Source organism: Zootoca vivipara, chromosome 7 (genome assembly GCF_963506605.1).
Source record: "Zootoca vivipara chromosome 7, rZooViv1.1, whole genome shotgun sequence".
Lineage (NCBI taxonomy): Eukaryota > Metazoa > Chordata > Lepidosauria > Squamata > Lacertidae > Zootoca > Zootoca vivipara.
This window is the reverse complement of record NC_083282.1, coordinates 89,060,427-89,079,008: the sequence shown is the minus strand read 5'-3', so window position 1 is coordinate 89,079,008 and position 18,582 is coordinate 89,060,427. Positions and strand designations below refer to the sequence as shown.

Sequence of the window (18,582 nt, the reverse complement as noted above, 5' to 3'; positions counted from 1 at the left end):
TGTTTTTCTTAGGCGCAGCATGCCAGCTAATAATTTCCTCCTGATTGCTGTGTGCAGGACTCTGGGGTTTAAAAATAAATAAATCCAACTTCTATTTATATGCTGCAGCGACACATATCAAAGGCTGTGCCAGGGAAATGCTGAATCTGCAACCAGGCGAAATCGCAGGCCTCTCGGCACTCGGAACTCATTACCGCATTTGGATGCCACCCTTTCTCCCAGTTCGGGGCGACTCCCGTGGGGCTGCCCCTTGCCTCCTGGCACTGACCCTGCGAGGTGGAACAGGCAGCCAGGTGGGGGAGAGGGGGGGCATTCAAGGGCAGCTAAGCTCCAAAACTCTGTGCCACCCTGCATCTCTCTTGCAAAGATTTAACCTTTAAAAAGAGTTGATCAGTGTGAACCTTTTGCTTGGAAAGTAGTCTTTGAACCTTGCAAACTGAGGAATGGGTGCAAGCGGTGGTAGCTGGTCTGTTGTGGCAAATGGGGTAGTGCTGCTCCAAAAACAGATTCCTGTGTGCATACAGACAAGAGTACATTTTTCATCTCTCTCTCTCTCTCTCTCTCTTTTTTAAAAAAATCCAACTTAAGATCAACGTTCTCCCCTCCCCACATCATAAGGAGAACTGAAATCTTGGCGTGGGGAGAGGGAGGGAGAGGGACTGGAAATAGCTGCGTAAATCACTCAGCGGCACTGGTGGGGAACAGCTCCTCATTCCCTGGCAGAGCTCTCCAGAGTGAGAGAGAGGAAGGATATGGATCTATGCAGGGCATATGAGGCCAAAGTAGATGCTGCACGAAGTAAACACCTCAAGCTGTGAGGAGCTTCACATCTGAAGGGTGTGTGTGGAGACACACAGAGAGAATGTGTGTGTTTGCCTAACCAATTCCTCCATAGGCTCTTTTTCTGATCAGAATCTCCCCCCCCCCTCCATATGGTTTTTCACCTGCAGGGGGAAAGATACTAACTTTTCCCCTTGCTGAGCTTCAAGCTAACTGATATGTTGAAGAAGATATCTGAGATGGTCTTTCTGTCCTCTTTAAGGACAGGGATTCTGTGGCCTTCCAGGTGCTGTTCAGCTCCTGACATCCCTGAACACTGACCTTGCTGGCTGGGGCAGATGGGAATTGTAGTCTAAACACGCCCAAAGGGCCCCAGGCTCCCCAGGCCTGGTGTAAACGACAGATTGCAGCAACCAGATCTCTCTCCTAGCTTCCCCACCCCTCTTTAAATTACACCTGCATCTTCAAGGACCGCCTCTTTCCATATGAACCTACCCGGACCCTGAGATCATCTTCTGAGGTCCTCCTTTGTGTGCCTCCTCTTTGAGAGGTCTGGAGGGTGGCAACACAAGAACTGGTCTTCTCTGCAGTGGCTCCCCATCTGTGAAATGCTCTCCCCAAGTTTGCCTGGTGCCTTCATTATACACCTTTAGGTGCTGGACAAAAACGTTCCTCTTTAACCAGGCCTTTGGTTGATCTGATTTACATCCTATGCCCTTTTAAAATGTGTTTTTTTTTGGGGGGGGGTAATTGAGTTGCTGTTTTTATTTTTATTAGGTATTCTGTGGTTTTATATCTTGATTTTATTCTGTGAACCGCCCTGAGACCCCCAGGTATAGGGCAGTATATAAATTCAAATAATAATAATAATAATAATAATAATTCCCTTCGCAGGCTGCATGGAGGTTCTATGCCACAAACCTCACTCGAACCGATTTGCATTCGACTTGGAATTACTACGAGCGAACCGTGACCGTCCCCATGTACAGGTCAGTATTTCCTTATTACGCTTCGTTTTTCTTCTGTGGGTGACCACTTCCATCCATCATGCTTCTGTTTCGTTACGTTGAAGCAAGCCATTCTGCTTTCACCGTTCTTTTAAAAGCTCGCCGGGAGCAGCCGCTGGTGTTTCCGCGAGTTTAGTTTCCTTTTCAATTGTTGCAGATTTATCTCCCCATTGTTTCCATGCCCATTGTATTAATTTATTTTCTTTTCTTGTATGTGTGTGTCCGTGTGTACGTTTTGTGTTGGTTTTCATCTTTATTTTTCTGCACTCGTTGTTGGTGTTGTTCTGTGACAGTTGCCACAGCAAATGCCAGAAGACCTCCTGAAGGGCTTCCCCTGAAAGGTAAAAAATAAAAATCACCACTCAAACCCCACCCTAAAAAACACCCTCTTCTTGATTCCCCCGGGCATTTTGCGCTGCTCTGGTATGTCAGTGTAATAGGGGATTTTGTGGTGAGCCTGGCTTTTTCAAACAACCTGGAATAGCCTCTCGTGACCGCAGTTCCTTTGCCTTTCAATGTGCAAGAGATTGAGAGCAAGGAAGTGTTGGGGATGTCCAGGCAATTGAGCTCACCTTCTTCTAGTAAGAGACTTTTAGCTAGAAAGTTAAGCCTAGCTTGGGGAATGTGGCTTGGGCACGGACACAGAGATCTAGTTGGCTGCAGAAATGTGCAGCTGAAGTGGCTGGTGTCTCGGGTTTGAGATTTGTAACTCGTGAAATATCTGTGTGGCTTGGCTGCCAGTAGGGCCAATGCAATCCATGGCCTGGAGGCTGTGTGTGACAAACTATGTTGTAGCCCCCTTCCGCTGCAGCAACAACAACACGTTTCGAGAGGGCTCACCGTGCTCTGTTATTTGCAGTTTGGGATCTGACTTTGAGCGCAAGCTTGTGCTTTGTGCAAGCCATGGTTTGTCACATTTGGACATGCCTGCAAACGATGGTTTGCTGCTTACCAGAAGTTGGGGTAGAGTCATATGGAGATGTGTGGCAGGCGGATAGCAGAGCAAGGAAGGTTGCCGTTGCTCAGGCAAAGTCCCAGCCCAAACAGGAAGCCCTTTGTAGCTCTTCCTGTCCTGGTGTGCTCATGAAGGGGCTGCTTCAGAGTCTATTTTACCATTGGGAAGTTGCCCCATATTGCAGTTCTGATAGTTCCCACATGGATTGCAAGGATTTCTGCCTTCTGTTCCGCTCTTTGTGCTCCAAACAACTTTCTGAATTTCTTGTTGCCATTTTAGCACAGTTGGGGAAAGAGGATTTGCCTTCTGTTTGATTTCGATGCTTTTGCAGTTCACAGAGCTTCCCTCTATGCCTTGGCAGCCTTGAGAACCCAGCAAGAACTATTTTAGACTCCATAGTTAGTAGCTGTGGCAATGTCTTAATCTGACAGACCCATTGATCTATTTTGCTGTTGTGCTGTTCGTTGTGTTTTGAAGTTTTAATTTTCACTTTTTAGGTGTGTGGTTTTTTTATATAAAAAAAATCCCAGGCACTGACTTTTTGGGAGTTTGCATTTCTGAAATTTATTCTCTGCAAAGTTGCAATGGCCATTGGCCAATATCAATAAAAGCAATTAGAACCTGTTAGGAAAGCCAGCATTGCTTTCAGTTTTCCAGGTGGCGAATATTGAGGCTGAGTGTGAATGACTTTCCTAAGATTACCTGGTGAGTTTATGGTCTGGATCAGTGTTTCTCAACCTTTTTTGGGCCACGGCACACTTGTTCCGTGAAAAAAATCACGAGGCACACCACCATTAAAAAAGTTAAAAAATTTAACTCTGTGCCGCCCTATATAATTATGACTGTAAGAAACACTTGCCAAATATTGCTTTCCGGCGGGTCAGTGTTGGGTATTGGCGGCCGCCAGGCTCGTTTGCACTGAGCTTTGGGAAAGAGGAGGAGAAATATTGCTTTCCGGCGGGTTAGCGTTGTGTATTGGCGGCCGCCAGGCACGTGACTATGCAAATCGCCCTTCTCGTCGCCGCACGTCGCGGCACACCAGCCAGCGTCTCGCGGCACACTAGTGTGCCGCGGAACAGCGGTTGAGAAACGCTGGTCTGGATGAGTGACCAGCTGCAGGAGAGGCAAGCTCAGCCTATGATAACTAGCGTCCTAGGAGAGGGACGCCACAGAAAACACCCTCTGTTCTGCGGGCAACCAGCTGTTTATTACTTATTTATTTCCTAATATTTATACACTGCTTAATTGTAATTGTAAACACCCCCCCACAAACCTCAACATGATTTCAAAAAAGATAAAAGCGAAAAAATTACCACAAAGAAAAAAATTACAGCAATCATTTAAAACTTTCAAATAATAGACAGATCACCAGCTTTCTAAGCACCTCAGGTAGGTTTGTCTAAGCAAAGCTGGTTTTAGCAGGCACTGAAAAGAGTACAGTACTATGATATCAACTGGCAGGGAGTTCCACAGATTTCAAGGTCTGGGGAGTTGCATGTGGGTAATACAGTAAACCATTTCAGTCCCTGATGTTTTCACAGTCTGCCATACTGTATTAACATCTTAAAAACATCTGATGAAATCTGGCTCTAACAGCACTATCAGCATAAGAAATAGACCCTTTGAGCATTGCACCTCTATTAACACCAGCAGGTAAATGTGACTATTTCCAGCTGTGGAGGTGCAGAGCTGACTCTATTCAAAATCTGGGTTGAATACTTTGTTCTAACAGTTTAGCATCTAGGACTGCAGAGCAGAAAGCGTGGGAGAGCCTCAACCAATTCATCTCCAGAGACACAAAGTCTCTGTGGTTAGTCGTGTTCCTTAAATTTGCAAGTTTCAAGAGTGTCTGCGGTGAGGCCGTATGTTTACAGTGCAATTCTGTTCAAGTGGCGCTTACTCACAGGGAAGTATATCTAGGATTGCAGCCTTGCCTTCGTTTGCACGGACGCACATACACAGAGCATAAAGGAAGATGGAGGTACATGTATAACTCTCTCACACAGAATGAAGACGCTTGCAAATAATGCCTAACAGAAAGGTGTGCATGTCTATCCTTTCTAAAAACAATCCTAATCAGTGTAGTTAAAGCTTTTCCATACCGTAAAGCAAACGATCATGTTACATTGTCCAGCACCTCCTCCTCATTTATCCTTGAGCGGCTGAATGCCAGGCTAAAATAACGTAAGAGATAAATTGGATTTTGTCCAGTTGAGTGGCAGCTGGGTTGCTATCGGCCAGAGCGAGACGTCTGCTACCGTAGAAATAAAAACTGAGCTGCATTCAGTCTGATTCCTGATGCGTGGCATATCCAAGCAGGCATTCTGAGTGTGTTTTTGACCACGGATGTTGTCCGATATCAGTGGCCGTGTGAAATGCAAGCGCTCACACAATGGGGCTGTTTGCACGACTTATAATCTTGATGCGATGACACCGTTTTCTAATGGGCTCTCGTGCCAAGGTCCTTGCAGGGCACAAGGTCCAGCAAGGCAGGGCTGGGTAGGGCAACAGAGAATCATCCCAGGGGCAGAAGCAGCTGGCGGGCAGGGCAAGAAGGGAATAAGCAGCCAGGCATGCTGAATGAACCGGGAATGCTCATTCACATTGTCTGGGCTATGGGCTCTCAACCTCATTTCATGTGGCTACCAAGGGGATGAAAAAAATGGGGCAAAAGGGGGGGTTCCAGACAGACAGACAGACAGACAGACAGACAGAGAGAGAGAGAGAAAGGAGGGTGCCCCACCCACCACTACCTCTAGTCTTGCTCACTGGCCAGCATGTGACAGGAGGGAGGCAGCAGTAAATCACACTGAGCAAGCTGGAGTTAACTCTTTATTAGCCAAATAGGATCTGCACGGGAGTGTCAGGCCTAGTGGGCACAGCAACTGACATCTTGCCTCCATGGAAAAGTTGCTGAGACTAAAGATTTTCCCTCTGACCCCCCCCCTCATTGCCCCCCACTCCCTGAGCTCTGAGCCTTCTTCCCTTGGTGGTTCCCCAGCTGGTTCCTCCCAGATTATCTACAAGGTAATGTGACTCTCAATCAAATAGCCCCCCCCCCATTATGCAGGACTCTCCAGTACAGCACCAGATCCCTTCCTTGCGTAAGAACAAATATGCTGGCTGCCATACATTTAGATTTTAATTGCTTCTGTATTACATTTCCTGCCCACCCTTTTCTCCGAGGAGCTCAGGGTAGCATACATGTTTCCTCCCCCCCATTTAACAACAGCCCTGTGAGGTAGGTTTCCCTGTGGGCTCTCAATCACCAGCCTCAGCATCCTCATCCACTTCTCCCTTTTAATTACTGTATTTGATTGTTAGATGCCATAAGAACCTGAATTCCAAACACGCACAGAGTTCAATCCATCAATGTTCCTTTGCAGAACCCTATAAAAATTATTCTTTCCTCCTTGAGTTGCCCCCCCCCCATGGCAGCTGCAGTTCAGAGTTCATAAATGTGATCCATGCTTCGTAAACAAGGGGGCCAACAGACCTTAGGTTGGAATCCTGCACCTTGGCACCAGGCACCAGCCCCATGGATCAGGGTGGGTCTTAGCTCCAAGTAAACAGGGTTGTGCTGTCAGCTGGCCAGCGCTGAAACAAATCTCCCGTATTCCTAACCACCTAAAGGCACCCTTCATTTTTCGAGTTTAATTGAGATGGTTTCTACTGACAGCAGCTTAGCATCGAAGGACTCTCCAGAGCGCTCGTTCCTTGGCCAGTGGAATATTCTTGCACAGGCTGCCTAGATGAAAATCGCAGGGAATCCCCGTGATGACGCTTGGGGAGAAGAAACTCCCAGAACGAAGGATTCTTTCCAGAAGTCTCTCTAGCTGAGAAGCAGCCTGCGTCATTTCACTGCGGGCAGATGACACAATATGGCAATCCTGACTTGAGCTGAGCCAGGGTGGGGTGTGTGTGAGGGGGTGGGTATTCCCCCGGATGCTAAACACAGCAGACCATGTCGCTTTCCACATCCCTGGTTTTCACAGCGTGCAATTCGTCCCCGGGCCAACAATGTGCAGGCTCTCTTTCATCCTTAATGTGCTTATTTGGCAAACTGCGTGAAATGCCCTGCGAAAAATAGCATGAATCCATTGAGTCATGGCTGCCTTTCCTTGCCGGTTGGATGCGGGCGGGCGGCCTCAAAGGTTAAACTGAGGGGTCCGATACCCGAGGTGGCATTCTAGGAGATGCTGAATATCCCTCGTGCCTCTACATTGCGTGGGGCGGGTTTTTAATAGAGTTGCAAAAGTTGGGTGCCTCCTCCTCTCTCTGCCAAGCGGTGGCAAGAGCCCATGGGGCTACAGCCCCACACTCACCCAGGGTTTCTTTGGAGAATCGAGACACAGTGGAGACTATCGTAGCTGTAAGAAATGTGGTTTAGTCACCTATTTGCACCTTCAGTCTGCATGGAACGAATCCAGATCTTACAGCTCGGTCATTTCAAGAGGGGCTTGTACCCTCTTCTGAGTTTATGGATTTTCTCAATTTTCGTGCTCCCTCAATGCCCTGTTTGGGGGAATGTCTCATGCCACCCTAAAACTGGTGCTAATGGGGAGCAACATCTACTGCCCTCTGCTGGGGTTTTCTCCTGGTGGCTAAACCCAGCTCCACTGGGAACCGGGTTACAGGATGACGGAACAGACTCTGCTGAGGGCTTTTGGGAGGGGAAAAAAAAGGCAGCTGGTGAGCTTTGAGAGCGACACAGAAACTCTAGTGAAGGGCAATGAGTTTTGTCTCCATCCTCTTCAATTTCAGGGGGTTTAGTTCTCTAGTTTCACCCCCCCCCCCAAATTCAAGCTGAAAGTTCTTTATGGAGGGCATTGTCTGTTGTTGCCCCAATCCTATGGAATTCCCTTCTTCCCCCTGCCATACAGTAAACATTACCCATCAGATGCTTCCAACGTCTCATAAAGATGTATCTTTTGCCCAGGGTTCCCCTGACCCATATGACTGGACCTTGATACAGGGATCCAATTAATCTCTGTTTAATTTGATTTTTATTTGCTTTCCTACGTTTTTATGCTGTTTTATTTGATTTAAGTTGCATCCTTCTTTCAATATCCATTGTTTCTATATCATACGCAGCGTACAACAGCACTTGGTTTTCTTTATAAAACCATTAAGTGGTTTAGAAAAAGCTTTTGAATGGATAATTTTTGGCCCGGCACTGGGTTTTTTGGGTTTTCTGATTTATCTGCTGCTCTTTTCTTGGCATGTGTGGTTTTTTAAGACAGGATTTTATAGGTGACTCCTGGCGTCAGCCTCTAGTTTAACATCGCCCTTTTGTAGATGTGCCGTTTTGTGAGCCGCTTCGCTTCTTATTTTTAGAGCTCGAAAGGATCACATAAGTATTTCAAACAAGGATCAAAGGAGATCTTTGGATCCCGGCCGCTCCCGTCTTTTTAACAAAAAGCAAAATATCCTGTTGCTCTTCTTCTTCTTCTTCTTCTTCTTCTTCTTCTTCTTCTTCTTCTTCTTCTTCTTCTTCTTCTTTCTTCTTTCTTCTTTCTTCTTTCTTCTTTCTTCTTTCTTCTTTCTTCTTTCTTCTTCTTCTGTAGCTGAGTAAGATTAACAATGAGTCCGTAAGTGACTGTGGAGGCCAATTCTGGACCCACACATCCTTCCACAGTGGGGACATTGGTTTCCGGGTGGGAGTTGATCATGGTGTGGATTTGCCAAGCATGCCTTCCTCTTAGCACATTTCTCCCTTGTGTCCTGAGTTTGAGTGTCTTCAAAGCCCATGACACCTTTGGTAAAGACTGCCCTCCAGTTGGAGCGCTCGCAGGCAAGTGTTTACCAATTGTTGGTGTTTATACTACATTTTTTAAAGATTTGCCTTGAGATAGTCTTTAAACCTCTTGTTGACCACCAGCATTACGCTTTCCATTTTTAAGTTCGGAATAGAGTAGTTGCTTTGGAAGACGATCATCAGGCATCCGCACAACATGACCAGTCCAACGAAGTTGATGTTGAAGAATCATTGCTTCAACACTGGCGATCTGTGGTCCAAAGTATCTCTGCTCTTACGGGTGATTACACAGAGCTACTCACAATATGGGGACCCAGGTGGCACTGTGGTTAAACCACTGAGCCTAGGGCTTGCTGATCAGAAGGTCGGCGGTTCGAATCCCTGTGACGGGATGAGCTCCCGTTGCTTGGTCCCAGCTCCTGCCAACCTAGCAGTTCGAAAGCATGTCAAAATGCAAGTAGATAAATAGGAACCGCTACAGCGGGAAGGTAAACGGTGTTTCCATGTGCTGCTCTGGTTTGCCAGAAGCTGCTTTGTCATGCTGGCCACATGACCTGGAAGCTATATGCTGGCTCCCTCGGCCAATAATGCGAGATGAGCGCCGCAACCCCAGAGTCGGTCACGACTGGACCTAATGGTCAGGAATCCCTTTACCTTTCCCTTTACTCACAATATGGTAGGGAGGGAGTCAGGATACTAGTGTGGATAGGTCAGTCTTCCCCCAACCTGATGCTCTCCAGATATTTTGGAGTACAATACACTTCCGGTAGTTGGGGCTGGCAGGAGATTTAAGTAAGTCCCAAGGTGAAAAAGAGCTGTTGTGAAACTGACACCACCTCCCACTTGTTTCTGAAGTGGGAAAAGTGTCTTTCTGGCATGGGGATGGGGGAACACTTGCCCGTTTCACTTCCAGAGTGCAGACAGTCCTTTATCAATTCAATTCCCCCATCAATTAGTTGCAGCATTGCACACAGTTCTGGAGTTGAAGCAAGGTTGCGCCCAAGGATTTAGTCGCAAAAGCAAGAGCTTCTAAACACCTTGTTCATTTCACCTCTGGAGGTGCATCTTTGGGCTTGCAGAGCTGGAGTTGAGGGACAAAGTTTTATCGGTTTCTCTGTAGCTTTTCACAGGGATTGCATAACTTACTTTCGTTGTTGATTCCCCCCTCCCCCTGGATTTGGTATCCTGGGGAGGAATTCAGTGTAACGCTAAATAAATTATTCCATCAGCTCAAGCATTTCAGAAGGAATGAACCCTCTGCTCCTCACCTCGTGTGCTGTTCTGGGGGGTTCCCTGACCAATTTTTTTGGGGGGGACATGTGGGGTGCAGAGGAGAGGGGAGGGAAATGTTGCATTGTGCTCTAGTGGGACTACCTTTGAAGGTGACTCGGAAACTAAAACTAATCCAGAATGTGGCAGCCAGACTGGTAACTTGGAGCAGCCGCTAGGACCATATAACACCGGTCCTGAAGGGCCCACATTGGCTCCCAGTACATTTCCAAGCTGTGTTGTTGTTGACCTTTAAAGCCCTAAATGGCCTCAGCCCTATATACCCGAAGGAGCATTTCCACCACCATTGTTCATCCTGGACACTGAGGTCCAGCTCCGAGGGCCTTCTGACAGTTTCCTCACTGTACAAAGTGAAGCTACAGGGAACCAGGCAGAGGGCCTTCTTGGTAGTGGCAACCACCTTGTGAAACACCCTCCAATCATACATCAAGGAGATGAGTAACTATGTAACCTTTAGAAGACATCTGAAGGCAGCCCTGTACAGTATAGGGAAGCTTTTTAATGTACGATGTTTTGTTATGTTGTTACAGTATATATTTTGGCAGCCACCCAGAAGGTTAAATGCATGCGTGTACAAAAGTCATTCAGAAAATAGACTGAAACATTCTGCTCAGTTTCCATCAATGGGGTAGGACGGTGCAGAACTTCATGGAAATAAAGGACAAGCTCAACACATGACGATCCTCCCATGTTCCTCTGCTTACAACCAACCCCCCTGCCCTTTATTAATTGCAAAAAGGCAACTCCAGAGCGTTGCAAAGAGAGAGCACCTGTCCATCATATTAGAGTCCCAATCCATGCCCTGCTCCGATTCCCAATGGATATTGCATAGATGTTTCCAAAGTGATTGCGGAATTTAATTTTAGATGCACGAAAGCTACGATTTGCAAAATGCCATTTTAAAAAAATACACCGGATGGAGGGATTCTGCATTTTTCTGTGAACTGCACATCTAGATTTTTCTCACAGTCCTCTCTGCCTGATCTTTAAGGTGATGCCAAGAAGGTCACACACTGTGGAGGTTTAAGTCTCTTCTTTGTAATTGGGATTAATAACACTTGCCTTTCAAATGAAGAGGATTAATTAATTCTTGTAAGTCACCAGAGAGCCTCTTTATTATTATAGGCAGTGATTTCATCTGTAGGAAAGCTACCTTGGTTAAATCTTTAAAAGTGTTGTAGCGGACTATAACTCAGCCACCACAGAATGGCAGAATTTGTCTTCCTGAGTTAGGCGGAGAAAGTTCTGCTCCTCTGCCGTGACCTCCCTGCCAATTTGGATACAGTAGCAGAACTGGAGGCCCCTCGACTGTCCTCCGGTCCAGTATTGGACCATTTTGACTGGATACTCCCTGCCGATGTGGACAGATTCCTCCGAGCTGGAAGGTCCGTCACTTGCCTCCTTAACCCATGCCAGTCTTGGCCGATTAGAGCATGCCCAGACGAGGTGCGGGTCCCCCTGGGTGAGATCATCAACTTGTCCCTTGGCACAGGGACATTCCCAGGGGAGCTGAAGGAACCAGTGGTGTGTCCGGTCTTAAAGAAAACATTGTTAGATCCTTTAGATCTATCCAATTACCACCCGGTTTTGAATCTTTTGTACCTGGGTAAGGTAATTGATAGAGTGGTTGCCGAACAGTTTGTTAGGTTTCTGGAGGAAACATCGGCTTTGGATCCATTGCAGTCTGGTTTTTGTCCTGGGACCGAGACGGCTCTGGTCGCCCTAACAGATTATCTCTGTAGACAACTGGACCGAGGCGGGTCGGGACTGCTGATTCTTTTAGACTTGTCAGCAGCCTTCGACATGGTTGATCACGATCTTTTGGACCACCGCCTTGCCGATGTGGGGATTCAGGGCACAGTCCGACAATGGCTGCGTTCCTTTATCTCAGGTCGGGGACACAGGGTCGACAGAGATGTCGTTGCCGCACCCCTTGGTGTGTGGAGTGCCGCAGGGCGCAATCCTCTCCCCAATGCTTTAAAACATTTTTATGCACCCCCTTGCCCAGATTGTTCGGAGTTTCGGGCTGGGTTGTCATCAATATGCTGATGACACCCAGCTCTATCTGTTGATGGATGGCCGTCCTGCCTTGGCCCCGGACACACTGACCAGATGTCTGGAAGCTGTGCCTGGATGGTTGTGTGGGAGCCGGTTGACGTTAAACCCTTCGAAGACAGAGGTCCTCTGGCTGGGACGGCATGGGGTTGGGGGACCAACTCCCATCTCTTGTGGGGGCTCAACCTGTGCCAGTGCCTTCTGTCAAGAGTTTGGGTGTAACTTTTGATGCCTCCCTATCCATGGAGGCGCAGGTTGCAGCTACTGCAAAGGCGGCATTTTTCCATCTCCACCATATCAAGCAGTTGGTCCCTTATCTTTCCCGCCCTGATCTGGCCACAGTGATCCATGTGACGGTCACCTCCAGGCTTGACTACTGTAACTCGCTCTACGTGGGGCTGCCCTTGAAGTTGTCCCAGAAACTCCAGCGGGTGCAGAATGCCGCGGTGAGGCTCCTTACAGGGTCCTCGCCGCGGGACCACATTCACCCAGTGCATTTCCAGCTGTACTGGCTCCTGGTGGGGTACAGGGTCAGGTTTAAGGTGCTGGTGTTGACCTTTAAAGCCCTTTGCGGCCTAGGACCCTCATACCTTCCGGACCGCCTCTCCTGGTATGCCCCGCGGAGGACCTTAAGGTCCATAAATAGCAACATTCTAGAGGTCCCGGGCCCTAAGGAAGTCAGATTAGCCTCAACCACGGCCAGGGCCTTTTCAACATTGGCTCCAGCCTGGTGGAACGCTCTGTCTCATGCGACTAGGACCTTGCGGGATCTGACTTCTTTCTCCCCCTCTTTCCTTTACCTTCTGTGATGGAACCCCTATTTGGGGACTTCCCCAGCTTTTTTTCTGGTCCACATAGGACCAGTCTGGATAGTTGGCCTGGGTGAAGATTTGACGTTTTCTCCCCCCAAACAGATTTGATTCTGGGCTTCCACAGAAATAAGGCTGCATTTTAGTTGTATTTTAATCCTGTTTTTAAGTTGTATTTGAATCAATTGCTTTTATACCTGATGTATAAAAGTCTTGGCCAGGGAGGGTGGGGTATAAATAAATTATTATTATTATTATTATTATTATTATTATTATTATTATTAATCTAGAGTGTATACTGACACAAGAAGAGCTCTGTTGCTTATTCTACCTGGAGAATTAAAAGTATTTTCCTAAGGTCTGTCCTTCCTCCCTGCAGATACTATGGGTGCAATTCAATGTAGCGTTAAGTGGGGAATGCATGTGCAGAACAAAGTCTGCTCGGGCAACAGGAATGTACTGGGGATTCCCCTTCTGAGCAGATTTAGAGGTTATGGGGAGGGGGGAAGAGAAGGTGGGAAGTCTTGTTGTGCTTATGGACTTTGTTCCACACATGCAACAACTTAGGCCTCACTCTTAATTTCAGGGTTGTGAGTTCAAGCCCCACATTGGGCAAAAGATTCCCTCATTGCAGTGTGTTGGACTAGATGACCCTTGTAGCCCCTTCAAACTCTACAATTCTATGATTCACACTTACTACCCCCCCATGCTTTCTAGACACAGGTTTCCCTCCCAGTGTGGTCCTTCCTTTCCCTGTGAAAACTCATTCTTTAATGCTGAATCAGAACAAACAGCAATTAGGGATTTCTGCAGATTGCTGTTTGCTCCAATTCTGCAGTAAAGAGTGGACCTGTGCCTAGAAATGCAGGAAATCCAGATGAACCCTTGGTTTAATCCTGCCCTGAAGGTCTGGATTTCCTTGTGCTCAGATCTAGGATGTCTAACTTTAGTGATGCTGTTGCTTCCTTAAGGAGCAAGCTCTTCTCAGCCTATCCTGCCTCAGAAGGAAGGTGGGAGCACTCCCCCCCCCAATCAGGATTTAGCCTAGCTTTCTTTCTGACATGCTTATCTTCTGTTTGCGGGGATTTTTATGTCTTATTGTTGGAGCCCCCACCTGTAGCATGATATAGTAGAAGCCTGTCTCCTGTTTATCTCTTCAGAGAGAGCATCTAGCTCAACTTTTTATCGTTTCTGCTGTTGCTAAATATGTAAGAAAAGGTCACGAGGGATTCCAAACCAGAACAATGTTGTGTGGAGCAAAATAAGCTGTGATTAAAAATATATATATGCAAAGTAGCTCAAATTCTTTCATGCATCTGCACTGATTTTATGAGCCAGCTGAAAATTGATGAGAACACTGGGAAGAGGTGGGGTTGAAGATCTAAGGATTTGAATGTTTAAAGACAAATGCTTGCTTGACTCAAATCTTGTTCAGGGTGTGCAGAGTTGATGTACATCAGCTTAAATGCAAATGTGCAAAGTTCTGGGTGGTTTCAAATCAGATTTTTTAAAAAAATTACACCTGCCATCGTAGGCAATGTTTGAATTTCGCAGTGTGTGGTGAGCAGAATTTCTGGCGAGTTTGTTGAAGACAGCTTTCCAATTTTCACAATTTGCGGTTATAACTTCCAGTTAATTGGAGTCTTTGGGCGCTCCATCCTGGCTGAAGCTTTCATCCTTTTACAGAGATAACCGCTTTCATTCCACCCTGTTCTGCCCTCTTCCTTCGGGCCATTTAAGCGCATGCCTGAGATGTTCCAAGGGACACTTGTAAATGGTGCTCAATAGACAAGTGTGGACAAACTTGCAGTTGTGGACGTGCCCATCTTTGGTCCCCGTTAAGTGTATGTAATATGTTGAGATGCTGGGATAGAAGTTGGGACCTTTCCCATGCAACACATATGCTTTATCATTGAGCTGTGGCGCCAGGGTCTTTTGAATTTTAATAGCCTAACTATTGGGACAGTGAATGGGGTTTCCAGCTACTCACAGCTACTTAGGGCACACCTACCCTGTTCAAACCAGTTTAACAATAACATCTTCCTCACCAAGGGACTTTGGAGGCTGTAGCTCTGTTGAGGGCATGCGTTCGCGGGTTAGGAATCGCTATGATGAAATCCTCAGCCTTTCCCCCCAAACTACAGTTCTGACGATCCTTTGGAACATCAGAATTTGTAGAAAGCTGATGTCAGATGGTAGCTGATGCTGCGTAGATGTGGTCATGGTGGCACCCTGATGGCTTTGAGAGGAAGAGTACTCCTTTGGGGAATCTTAACATTGGCTTCATGCACCAAATCTGCTGTAAGTGGGCAGGTTTTGCTCATTCTTATGGTCTTTATTGATGTTGGAACAGCAGAGGGGTGTAATAAAGGAGATCATTTTGGAGGGTGAGGTTGAATTGGCCTTGGGCAACAGTTTGTTGATCGGCTCACTTACAGGAATCCTTTCCTCTGCTGTAACCTTACTGCGGTTTGTTCTTGCATGTTCTACATCAGTAGTGGGGAAACCTATGGTCTGCAGGCCTAATGCGGTCCAATAGTGGTCCTAAATTGGCCTGTGAGGCTGTTTTACCCAACCTGTAGCTAGCTACCTGATGCCCTATGTGATGTCACGTGTGGAGCAGGCAAAGTCTTGGCTGCCACAGGAGCATAAAAAATGCGCTCCTGATTTTTCATTGGCACCCAACACACCCACCCCAATTGCTCATAATCCAGAAACAAGTTTTGAGGCAAAAACTAGTGTGCATCACGACAGATGGATTTATGTGTTTAAAATATTATGCTGAATCTAGGCCCCTTTCAGAGTTTACCTGCTCGATGGAACTCTCTTAGCTCATGTGCTAATTTTCTTCGTTCTGTTTCTTTTCTTCCCACCTTCCTTTTTTTAAAAAAACCTTTGGTTTCTCCCATTTTGGTTTCTCCTGTCCTCTTTTTTTCTTACCCCACCTTCCCCCCCCTTTTTTGAAAACACTCGAAACCTAAAGCTCACAAACGCAAACCTATGGGGCGTCCAGGTATGGAGATGCATGTGGATTGAAGTCCGTGTGTCATGTTGCTCCTTGTGGTCTTTCTGTTTTGTTTTGTTGGGAATGAACCCTGCTAAGCTTGGTTTTAGACACATGAAAAGAGAGACCCTCTGCACAATGCAGGCGACAAAGCCACATAGCCAGGCACCGACACCTACATAATATTACGATTCTGTGCACCTTCTCTGCAAAACGTATCAGATATCGCTTTGCATAGAAAAATGGGTCGAGAAATGGCTCTTTCAAATTAAGAAGAAAACTGGTGAGTACGGAGGGCTGAACGAGTTTGTCTTTTCCCAGCAAACGTTTTAAGCACCCTGTGTTTATACATCTACAAATGGTGACTGGGTTTCCCTAAAATCTAGGGGAGAACTGGATCTTCACCATTAACCTGGCCTGTGGCTGTATGAATAAGCAGACACTGCTGTGAGGGCAATCCTGCTTTATAACTGGGCACAGTGCTTCGCACCAGTCCTTTTAAGTGTGTTTTACATTTTTGTCAGTTGATGGCTTTCTATAGCACTCCTGCTGTTTCCTCCTTCCTCCTCTGCATTTCCTTTATCTACTAACCTCCTCCCTGCCTCCAACACAATCTTCACATCCTCTTATTTCTGTCCTCTATGCAGCCACTGAATGCCGGGAACTACCCTATAGCCATTGGTCCATAGAGCCTAATACTGTCTACTCTAGCTGGAAGCAGCTGTCTGGCATACTGGAAAAGCCCGCTGCCTGAGATTCTTTTTAATGAGAGTTGCCAGGCAGTGGACCTTCTTACTGTGTCTTTTCGGGCCTAACTACATGTTACTCTAAATGTGTCATGTGATGTAATGTCAAGGTTCTCAAAATCAAAACCAACTGCATGGGGATCTGTATTGGGCCAAAATCCATGCAGTGGTGTTTTAATGCATCCACCTATCTGCTGCAATTTGAAAATAATCATTCTCCCCCCCCCAATAAATATTACATAGGAATTAAGGGTTGATTGGTCAGGAGCATCTCACAGCCTGAGATTTCAGGGCCCCAAACTGAGACCAAGGGGTGGCCCCAGGGGCTGTCACGGGAGGCGGACCCTGGTGATGTCATGGACAATCCTTCTATGTGTTCCCTCCCACCACTGAGTCCTGGAGATGGAGGTTAATTGGGGGAGGGAGCGGTGGAGGTCAGAACTGCTCCCCAAGACACACAATAATTTACAGCCAGCTCCTACCAGTCTGAAGCTTGGAACTGCACACATAGTTTGCTTAATATATACATTTTTAAGGTATTATCTATGTCACCTGGTTATTCAAACCCTCCCCTTGCCACTTGGAGGGGAACAGGCAAACCCGGTGACTTCAGACCAGCGCCGGAGGAGGTCTGACAACTCTAATAGCAATAATTTCAAAACTCCTACTGGTGTCAAAGAGAGATTTTGCCTCTCTATCTCTATTTACCATGCCCCGGGGCGGAGGATTAAATTAAAAAGCAAAGTTGTGTAAAGCGGAATGTATAAAGTAGCAAACAGATGGACCTCCATTAAAACTGGTCCTTATTTCTAGTCCGCCAGAAATTCACTTCCTTATTATTAGGTTCTGTGCAGCTGGGATAATGTATAAAGACTTGATTTTGGGGGGTGTGTGTCATCTGGATTGGGTGGTATTCAGCTTTTACTCACCGTTGACCTATTGAAATTAATGGACCCAACTTAGTCATGTTCATTAATTTCAACAGGTCTGTTTTGAGTAAAAGTTGAAGGCCACTCATTTATTTTGTTCCATCCCATAAAGCTGGATATCAGTGGTGTTTAGGGTTGCCAGACTCAATAGTGGACAGGACTTCTGTGCCTTTAATTGCCTTGAGTCTGGAAACCTTAAAGAGAAACCAGCAGACCCTTTGCTTGGAAATTAAACAAAGGGTCTTCTGGTTTCTCTTTAAGCTTTCCAGATTCAAAAGAGAGCAGGGCAATTAAAGGTGCAGAAGTCCTGTCCACTATTGAGTCTGGCAACCCTAGTGGTGTTTGGGGGCCGGGGAATGCTGTAATCAGCACAACCCCACGTAATTCATTGCCATTGAGGTGATGTAGAACTGCAAAGTGGGAAGTGGGATTTTGGTTGCTTCCTTGGCACCTTGGTAATGTTTGAATTGGATCTACACCTTTGGTCATGAAGGAAAGATGGGTGATACAGGTAGCCAACAGCTTCTGGCAACATGGGACAATTTTTTCTTTAAAAAATCTGCCTACCAATGTACCTATCTTTCTCTCTTCTCACATCTCACTCGCCCTTTCACTTTTCTTTTCTTAATCCTTTTCTGTTTGAATGAAGACAGATGTAATATTTGTAATTTAAGACCCAGTGGGCTATTCTCACCAAAATATAAACCCTGCTTTGCAAAGAACATAGTGCAGTGGTGCCTTGGTTCTCAAACGCCTTGTTTCTGAAACGCCTTGTCTCTCAAATACCTTGTCTCTCAAATACCTTGTCTCTCAAATACCTTGGCTCTCAAATGCCTTGGTTCCCAAATGCCTTGGTTCTCAAATACCTTGGCTCTCAAATACCTTGGTTCCCAAATGCCTTGGTTCTCAAATGCCGAAAACCCAGAAGTAAGTGTTCCGGTTTTCAAATGTTTTTTGGAAGCTGAATGTCTGATGTGGCTATTGGCTATTGTTTCCAGGGCGCCTGCACCAACCAGAAGCTGTGCCTCAGTTTTCAAACTTTTTGGAAGTCAAACGGACTTCTGGAACGGATTAAGTTTAGCGCCTTAATTTTTGCTATTTATTTTGCGTTTTTGTTTTTGAGGCTTTTTTTGGTTAATTTGTTTTTGTGGCTGTGTGGATGATAATTTTTTATCATCTACAATACTGTCTTATTTATTTTATAGTACATTGATTATTTCCTTCATTTTATGGACCAATGGTCTCGTTA

The 18,582-nt window shown here is 46.3% G+C and overlaps 1 protein-coding gene across 5 annotated transcripts in view; it reads left to right on the top strand.

The window, feature by feature from the left end:
- KCNQ2 (potassium voltage-gated channel subfamily Q member 2) overlaps positions 1-18,582 on the top strand; it is a 123,362-nt gene that overhangs the window by 55,419 nt on the left and 49,361 nt on the right. For 4 of the 5 annotated variants that reach the window (XM_035122640.2, XM_035122639.2, XM_035122636.2 and 1 more), the window contains exons 8-9: positions 1,675-1,769; positions 15,638-15,667. In XM_035122640.2, the coding sequence (XP_034978531.2) occupies positions 1,675-1,769; positions 15,638-15,667 (125 nt within the window). The remainder of the gene's footprint in view (positions 1-1,674; positions 1,770-15,637; positions 15,668-18,582) is intronic. The other variant, XM_035122638.2, reaches the window with a different exon arrangement.